The following is a 9,918-nucleotide window of genomic DNA, read 5'->3' on the forward strand; positions in this document are numbered from 1 at the left end:
TGCTAGCTTGCTACTTTATCCGGTGACAGGATTCATCTGTATTTGTCATCTTTTCACCTACGTGGCTGGACATCCACAGAAAAAAATACAAAATGCTATTATCCCTTCATATATAGATCTGCATGTGGGAGTCAACTCAAAGCAATATTTTTTATTTCACTGTCACTTGCAGTATACGGGATTTAAACAGGAATGGCTGCTGAGATTTCACTGGGGCAATTTCAAGAGCACACCAAAAACATAACTTAAATATTAAATAGCTCTGCTGAATCAAAGACTGTATACTGTTGGGGTGTAGTATTACGTAGCAGGAGCAGAACTTCTCCGCAATTAAGATCCGGTTTACATGCAAATGTCTGGTAATAAACAAACTGCAGAAATTAATGTCTCATTAGAAGTTGTCTTAAGCATTCCTGTAACAAGCTAGAAAAAAAAATAGTTCCCTTGTACATTTTACATATACTAGAGCAAACATTTGATACTGCATGTTCGTTGCCAATAAACACAATTTTTCCCCTCATGAGATGAGCTGTTAAAATAAAGAAAAGGCATCTGAATGAAAGCACAGGTATGAGCTACACTAGGATTGGGTTGTTGGAAACTCACAAACAGGTGAGATGAACTATACTATTTCTTCCTGCTTTTTGATTAACATTTGTAAGCAACATGACTTTTTTGCTGTTGGTTTTGCTTAGCTGTTTTGCACTATAACCATCAAATGAAATTATTCACAATCACAACAAATAATGTATAGCAAGGCAACGATTAGGACAACAAAGTGGCATGTTTCACCAACATTCTCCAGAAGCAGCTACTTGGTTCAACATTCTGAACTTGAACAACAGAATACAGGGATTTCTTTTGTTTAGCGCTTTCTTAAAAAAAATGGGAACACCACAAAATGAGCAGTTCTTGGTAGCTATAGTCATACTGGAGAGAGATATATATGTATGGTTCCGTTGAAAGGAATTCTCTTTCTCTTTGTTCTCACTGAAAAGAACAAAGGCAGCTTTGTAAAGGTTTATGAAGGAGGCTGAGAAGGGCATCATCTAACTGAACCAAATAAATAATCCACTGACACTTGCATCCTACTCTTCACATTTGTAATAGGCAGACACAGTATTTAAATAAACTGAACCAATACAACCGGCAGTCTGGGGCCCTGCTCTTCCTTTTGCAAAATGACTGGATTTAAGGCTCCTTTTAAGCATTCAAACAGGTACGAATTTTAATGAAGGTTTAAACCTGTCTGCACAGTCAAACGTTAAAGGAATACAGTCCAGAAAGCTTTAGTGTAACTACTGCGTTGTATTCTACAGCCATCATGGTACTTCAGAACCGAAAAACAGAGTAAGTTCATGGCAAAAGATAAAAGTAAAGAAATAGACACAAAGATCTGTGAAAACATCTCCCATTTTGCTGTAGGTGTCCATGGAACGACTGATCACTTCTGCAGGGATTCCAGACAGTAAAAGAGCTGCAGTTAATACTGTCGTTTTCACCTTCTTCTCACACTAAAAGAAAAAAACAACACAGTATTACGTTAGTAGTTCTTTTATAATCCAGTTCTGCTTTACATGTCACGAATGTTGTGCTAATTTCACACACAGCCAGGCACATTCTAAATTCATCGGTAAGAGTAGCAGGTTTGTATTGATTCTCTCCAGACACACAGCAGTATTCACAACACTTATCCTAGCTACAGATTTATGCTGTGATGGATCCACTGGAGCAGAGTGAGAGGCTAGTTAACAGCAGATAAAATTCATCACAGATATTATGCCTACTTCATGCTGGCACTCCAAGGAGGCTGTAAGTGGGGCTGTACAGCAACTTTCTGCATGAGTGGGAAGAGTCCCAGACAAGGGCAGTCTGGGTCTAAGAAGCCCAGCCACGCATCTCCACTGGCAGAACAGGATTAATCTCATCACGCTACTTGGCAAAAAATACTGTTAATTTTCTAACACAGAAAAATTATTTAGAATTGAAACCCAACTGTTTCTTTCTATATCTTAGTATGACTCCATTTGGCAGTTTTATCCTCCGAACTCAGAAATGAAAAAAAATCCTTTGAAAGCTGTTCTGTCCTTAAGATGATGAATCCCGAGGATGCGAAGTCTGACAGGCAGGAAAAGGTAACAGTGGCTGAAAATTGTGGTAATTTGATGATACTTGCAGGATATCTTAATTTAATCCAATCTAAATTAAGCTTTCAAGAATCTTTCTAGGTTTCATGCGAGAAAAATGAAGCATAACAAGCTGATTCACTTCATCTGGCTATAAGTATAGTAAAAGCAAGTTGTGGAAAGGAACCACCTCTTTAAATTCTGAAACTGGAGAGCTGGTTTTAAAGACAGCAGAAACGAGATCAAAAAGACCTAGCAGATGAGCTAGTGCAAGTCTAAGGCTAATTCTACTGTTTTATGTTGAGACACGTCAGCTTAGAATGACTACTCCGAAGTATAGTTTTCAATTATATACTTAACTACAAAAAACCTGCTGATTTATTTCTGATTTTCTACAGTTACTCTATTATTCCTTTTTAAATTTTCCCTTTCAGCTATGAATTGAGCATCATTCAATCCTGCCTTGCACTGTAGACCTCACAAAATCATCAACCAAACAAATAACTTCAGCATAATTAACTGGTGTAAATATATAAAGCAAGTGATATAGCAAAAATAGCTACACCGCAAGTGATATAGCAAATCTTTCCAATAAGCAGCAAGTTTCACACACAAATAAATGTCTCGTTTCAAATTGCCATTCAAACTGACAGTAGCAATGGAATGCAGAGCCCTTAAAAGCCACGGACTCCCATTTTGTAACTAACATCCTCCCAAATTTCGTCCAGGTATCACATGCAAAACAGCTGCTGACAGAGAAACAGTAACCACAGAAGAGCATGGTCTAGGAGAAAAGCAAAAGTTGCCTAAAACATGAAAGAACTACCTGGCTTTCCTGGTCAGATGCTTTTAACTAGACTACAGCTAAACAAGTTGCTGATCTACATTTTCACATCAACTTTAAAAAAAGATTTGGACTAAATCTGGGAAGATTTTTAAAAAAAAGATTGGTAACTCTCAATTTTATAGTTTAAAACACGAGAATACTTCATATGCATTGGTCCTAAAACAATACAATCTAACCACAAGTTTAAATTTAAAAATTTCATATTAATTATGAAAAAAATATTTTACCTTTGGAAAGTACTTGGACAGTCCCATGTAAGCAAGTTGTAGAGTAAGAAATGGTGCAAATATTGACTGAAAGAACAGAAAAGAATATACAAAAATTAATTTGGTCAGAAGTAGTAGCTAAAACCACAGAAATTTAATGCTTCCTAAGTCATAAAAGAAAACTAGGTAGGTAAAATAGTAATTTGTGGGCAATAGCAATAGTATTCTTGAATACTACAAACCCAAATGAACAAGTTACATGTCAAAAATAAGGTTCTGCCTTATCTTCTTTTAAAAACCTGAAATCACAGAAGCGTACAGAAATGCGTAAAAATGAGCCCAGTGATCCAGGAGGTGGCAGGCTGTACCAGCCATGCACCTCTGTACGATGTACTGGCAGACATCCGGAATACTGAGGAACTACTTTTCTTAGAAGAGTGATAAATGAGTAGGATCTGCTTCTCTTGGGACAACTGTTGTTGTTCTTACTCTGTTATTCTTTTGTAGTGTCCAAACAAGAAGAGCAGTTGATTCTTGCTCAAAGATGGGTATAAACTTGCAGGGGACTTAAGCTGCAAGAACTATTCCAGTGCTACCGCTCCTCAAGCACTGTTTTATACAGTTGTTGGAAACATAAAGAGCACCTGAAGTTCCCAACTCAGTCACTACTGATAGACTTCAGTCTTAGATAAAGAGTATTTCACACTAAGTTTGCAATAAACTAGCAAAACAATAGGATTGTTTGTTTCCCAAACTCACCAAGTACTTGCACACAAAAGCCCTGACTGCGATAGCAAGCAGAGCACATCCCACCCATCTAAAAATGCGGAAAGAGTCAAACTCCTCCACTGCATTCCCATTCTCTTGGCTTGGCTTCTCATTCATCAGCTGGTTCCTCAGCTTCAGAGCTTCATCAAATCTGGATAAGTACTGGTCTAATCCATGTCTAGGTGGCCGTGGTGCAGCTTCAGATGGCTGTTCCCCTCTATTACGGTGACGGAGCTCACTTGTACCTTCATTGACAAGCTCTGGAGTTTTACTGAACAAGTCCTTATCCCCCTTGAGGTCTACCATGCTACCTGCATGGTCAGCCGTGCCTGCCATATTACAGACAGAATCACCAAGCACAATTCGCTTGGAAACTGAAGGAATGGGAAGGGAGTTTGATTTATCTTGTTCATGATGAAGCTTTGATTCTGTCTGACTTTCATCATCTAAAGAGAAACAAAAACACAGAGTTATGCACACCGGATACATGGAACAATGCTTTAGCCCTACTGGATTGGGGTCCTGGGTTGATGTCTCTGCTTCCAAAGCGAAGAGACAGATTTATGATTAATAAATGTTCTAATTATTAATCAAAAAGCCATTTGACACACCCGAATACAAGCTATCCTGTTTTAAAAAGAAATGGGCTCAGCTGATACACAACCTGCTTGTGTAGCAAAGGAAAGGTTTACACTCAGACTTAGGTTACACCACAGATGATGATAACAAACAGGGAAGAGCACAGCATGGACCAGACTGAAAATGCTCATCAGCTTCACCAAAATTATATTTTTGCACAAATGACCTCAGCACACTCCTGGCTCCCCTCCACCAGCCTACAAAGAACCCTACATGTACCACGTGCTTTGCATTGCAGGGTGCTCTTCAGAAACGGCACAAACACGAGAGAGAAAGCTGCGCAACGCAGGTCAGAAGTTGAAGCTGTCAGTCAGCAATGGAGAAATTAAAGCACTGGACTTCGTTAAGCAACAACGCTGCACGCGCAAGATGAAAGATGTTGTTCCAAATACATGGAGCAACATAAAAAAAGACAAAAATTTACAGAAAGGGAGTCACACAGGAGGGGCACTGAAGGCTGACAAACGAGCAGGCAATAGAAGCACTGTACTTCAGCTTGTTCTCTTCTATAGTCAGAGTCAAAGCAGCGTTAACCTGCTCTGTACTAAACCTGAAAACCCCATGTTGCAGCGAAAGAGGTGATGCCAGAGAACAAAAACCAAACCGAGTGGCACGCAGAACACGTCTGGTCCTACCAGAGAGGCAGGACCAACGCTTGAAGAGTATTTTTCAGTATTAAAGCAAACCGATTCATGGCTTATGGGCATCCTTACAAACTCAAATCTGAAAATTATTTCCTGCCAACACAGTCAGTCTCCTTGAAGTATGTACAGAAATAAAAATGACCTACCTATGAGTCTGCAAGAAAATTCGGCATGCCAACCACAAACATCCAATGACTGGTTACTACCCAAATGCGAGAAAACGTTGATATAAAAACACAGCTATGAAAACAAGCAGCTACTGAATGAAAACGTGGGGGAGACTTATCGTTTCTTCAACTAAGAAAAACTACTTGAAGTGTAATGGCAGCTTGTCTGCTTGCTATGTCAGAACAGTAACAGGCCCAAACCCCAATCTGGGCACATTTCTGATGACACACGTATTTTATCCGCAGGTCTCGAGGGCCAGAGAAGGTCGTTCTTCACTTAAAGCGTCACCGAAACGAAAGATCGCACTGAGGGGCCAAAGAGCAGCCGCTGGGAGCCGGCCACTCCCGTCCCAAGAGGAGACCGCGGGAAGCGGTTACGGCAGGAGGAAGCCGCAGCCGGACGCTCCCGCCAGCCCCGCGGGCAGGACCCCTCACACCACCGCCGCCGCAGCCCCGCCGCCACCCGCCGCACGGCTCACCCTTGCCCGCCGCGGGCCGGTGGAAGCCCATGATGCGGTTGATCCGCTCCTCCGAGTTCATCAGCAGCTTCCGCCGCCGCAGCTCGGCTCGGCGCTGGGAGGCCGAGAGGCCGGCGGGGGCTCCCGGGGGCGCGGAAGCCGCTCCGGCCCCGCCGGCGTCCTCCATCCCCGGCAGAAAAGGCCGCGGCGCTACCTCAGCGCCGCACAATGGGGCCGCCCCGCCTCAGCGCGCAGGCGCCAGCACCGCCCGCCTCCAGCCGCTGAAGCAAGCGCCGCCATGTCGCGTAAGGGCAGGGGAACTGGGGGACGCGTGGGAAGAGCCCTTCGCGCGCCGTGCTCTCTGACCACACGGCGCCCGCACTGAAGATGGCCGCTCCGGCCTCGGAAGTGACAGCACGGCGCGAGCGGCGGGGGCGTCAGCGCAGTGAGGGTGCGATGGCTGAGAGGGCGGCGAGGGAGACGCTGCGCTGAGGGGAACCTGGCCGACAGCTTCAGCCCGGGTAAGGGGCTTTGCATGCCTGTAGGAAAAGCAAACCAGCAGTGACGTGACTTCGCGCCCTGAGGGCTAGCGGCGGCCAGCTCTTTCCGTAGCTTGCTTAAGATTCGGGTTTCAGTGAACCTGGCTAATCCACCTTGCGTTCGGTGAGGAAAATCAGCTTAACAACGCAATATAAAACCTCCTACAGGATGGTAACATTTTCCTTATCATCCAGAGAGACGGAAGGAGCGTTCTGTATAGAAACGTAAAGCATAAACGTAAAGTGAACGTGCATGTCTCTAACCAAAGTAGTATTTACCTAACGGTCCGTAACTAGAAAAACAACGGCCGAAATCGTGACCCTGCAAGAGCAGCAGAACATCAGAGCTATTCGCCAGGCTGTTACTTCCAGCACATGAAGCGCAAGCCCCCATGGTGCTCCGCAGGCAGAACAGGTCGGCGCCGGGCCAGGTTTTGAGATTTTCTGTTGGAAAAGCTTTGAGTGCTGCTGTGCAGCTGAGTTTAGGAAGTTAATTTGTCAGCTCTGGGCATGCTCAAAGCGAGGGAAGAAATATGCTGCTTATTGGAGCGCCAGCAAAGGGACATTTTTACAAGTATGTGAAAGGAATGCACAGCGTAGGGAAATGCCTTCTAGGGGCCTGTTGGGCAGCACAGGTCAGCTTCCCCAATCGTAGTCCCAGTGCAGTGTAACTGAATGTATGGGAACCCAAAAAGTAAACCCAAGGGAACAAGGGCCTCTCGAGAATTCCAGAATTACAGTAACGTTGTAAAACAGGAAGCGTCTTCGGTTCTTTCTAGCAAGATACAATTGGCATAACATTCTTATTTATGTATAATAAAAAGTCCATCACACCTCTGCTTATGTGACAAAAAGTGATAAAACTGGGCCACAGTCGTCTTCCCTTAGCTGAACATTCAGATAGCTAACACATACAGCAAAAATATCTGAAAGCCAAACCACGTGAAGACAGTGGCGTGGATACATTCCATCAATACTTCAAACTAATTACCTTCAACATCCTTGACACTGAATGACTTGCACTCCCTAACTCACAGACACTTCAATTTGAAGCAGGACTTTGTTTCAAGATCCTGTACTTGGAGTTCCAAAGACTAGTGCTGCTAGGATGGCCGCCTTTGCAACACGCCAAGCCACAGCTGGAGTCGTGATATTCAGCAGCAGCAGGACAGATTGTTCTATGTACTGGGGAAAAAACTTTGTGCTGACAAGTCCAATTAATATTTCTACAATACTAAGTGATTTAGAGAATGACAGAATTCTGTATTCAGAAACTGTTACATGCAGAGGTCAAAGTACCAAGCTCATGCATTAACTTACATATGATGAACCAGAAGCAGCAGTGATGATGACAGCTCATAAAAAAATTGGCAAGCGTAAGATGGAACAACTTTTACAAAAAGGCACTGAAAGAATAGGATGTTAAATGAAGATACAGGATTACCTACAATAAAATTGATCACCATCTTGGGAACACTGCTGAAGGCTAAATTTCAACCATCAATGTCAGCTGGCTCTTGAGACCACCTTCCAGCCGGGCAGCAGGGTACCACACAGTGGGGTACGGCACTGCTGCAGGCTTAGTGGAAGAACAAACCCCAAGGTAGAACTGAATAACAATGCTAGCTGACAGTGATGCTCTGGAGGGATAAAAAATGCCAGTGACAGAAGAAAAGTTTGAGTCAGCTGGAACTCGTTTTCTCAATTTCCCTCTCAGGTTGTATCACCTAAATACTACATTTTAGCTAAAAGTAGAATTTATCACTTGTTGGTACATGATATTTATCTCGATTGATCAAATACTTTATTCTACATTTAAGAAAGGACCGATGGACTTGCATGAGTTCTTTCAGTTAATTTTATTGAGTAGCCAAATCTGATAAATTAGCACAGATAAAATAAGCATTTGCATGTGTTACAAATGACTTTTTACAGGGATAAAACAGTGAAAATTACAAACTGTAAAAAGGAGGACAAGTAAATCCTGTCTCAAATTCAGAAGGGGGAAGATTTATAACTTCATACTGAAGATCAAATGTTTGAGTTCAGAAAACAAAGATTTAATATTACAATATTATACACTACTTTACAAAATTAAATTTACTATAAGGATTACATCCATAATAGTAAACAGAACCTTAAAATCACATTTAATGGTCCCCTATTTAACAGCCACTCTGGATCTTTGATTAAATTCAGTTAAGAAATTAATTCTAAATTTTTAAAAAAGTGAATCATTCTAGTTATTGCAACACAGTCTATGTGGACTTAGACTCAAATATATTAAATTAAAAATGATAATGAGAGCAAAGTAAAATGGATGGTAACAATGTTGGCTGAACACTAATGTGTCAAATACAGAAATAGTTTAAAAAAAAAAGTCTTCAACTAAACAGTAAGAGTACATTTGCAGTGGTAGAGTTGTCATGCTGACATATAAGTACCAGAGCCACTCCTGCCTATTTCTGCAGTTCATCGTCAACATCCTCATTTTTCAATTGTAGGTAGAAATGACACATCATAGGTAGTTTGTGTGTTCATCTGTCCTGTATTGCCCTTACAGCAATACAAGGTGAACCAGCAGGCCTTTCCCACTGCAAGGGAATAAACTAACGAAGTTCAATACAAAATTTCTTCCAAGGTGAACAGAACTCCAAGAGGGTTCATTTGATTCTTGTTTATAATGGTTCATTCGGTAAAACTCAGGGACCCTAATTCAAAGTTGTTAATTGCCACAAAGACTGACATCTTCAGCCATTAGTCTGGTGTATGTAAAGCAGTGAAGCCATCTCCAACATTTATGTTTTTTAAAAAAATAAGGGATATAGTAGCAAAATACAGTCATAGTAAGAAACAGACTTTGGGTGGGCTGTTAGATGCAAGGATGATTTTCAACATCTGGGTGATAATATACCCAAACCACAAGTTTTAAAGTCATAATCTATGCAACTGCATAGCTTCCATTTATGATTTAAATAAAGAGACCACTTTCCCCCTGGAAAAAAATCAGACTGTCAAAACTTTAAAAAAACCCTTTTCACTATGACTAGAAACTGTGCAATTCTCTGAAAAGCTGTTCAAGTAAATACACTCCTGTTTGCTACAGAGACAGCAGACAGGGAAACTTAAATTGGTTCCATAATAGTCTTTTCATGCTATTTTAAACATTCTTCTGAATTTTAGCTTCTTGTGCTCAAGTGACAAGAATTATTTCCCCAAAGTAACTCCTCCCCTGAAGTAAGGCAACTCCTGACAATCACATGCAGCTACAGCCTGAAATGGTAGCAAATTATTACCCTATGATGTCCTTTGACATTTATACCACAAGATGTAAGTTAACTAGCCTAATCACAGTACATGTTTGACCGCTTAGAAGTGTTTTACCTGTTCCAAGTTACTTGTCCCAGGAAGTATGTTTTGCAAGACCTTTAAGTTTATCGCTTATTAAACAAAAAAAGCAAACCAAGATTTTTCCATGTGAAACTCTTCCACAGGCATAGGGATACAGTAACTGAAATACTCTT

At 41.6% G+C, this 9,918-nt stretch overlaps 1 protein-coding gene across 1 annotated transcript; it reads right to left on the bottom strand.

Annotated features, from left to right (window-relative positions):
- Window positions 1-1,322: 1,322 nt before the first annotated feature.
- On the bottom strand, window positions 1,323-6,042 carry CAMLG (calcium modulating ligand; the record flags this gene model as incomplete). Its single annotated transcript, XM_082006090.1, has 4 exons — window positions 1,323-1,514; window positions 3,201-3,266; window positions 3,939-4,393; window positions 5,877-6,042. The coding sequence occupies 4 exons, from the start codon at window positions 6,040-6,042 to the stop codon at window positions 1,323-1,325; spliced, it is 879 nt and encodes a 292-aa protein (XP_081862216.1).
- Window positions 6,043-9,918: the final 3,876 nt, after the last annotated feature.

The sequence above is a fragment of the Phaethon aethereus genome (genome assembly GCF_964289735.1).
Source record: "Phaethon aethereus genome assembly, chromosome: 14".
NCBI classification, from domain to species: Eukaryota; Metazoa; Chordata; class Aves; order Phaethontiformes; family Phaethontidae; genus Phaethon; species Phaethon aethereus.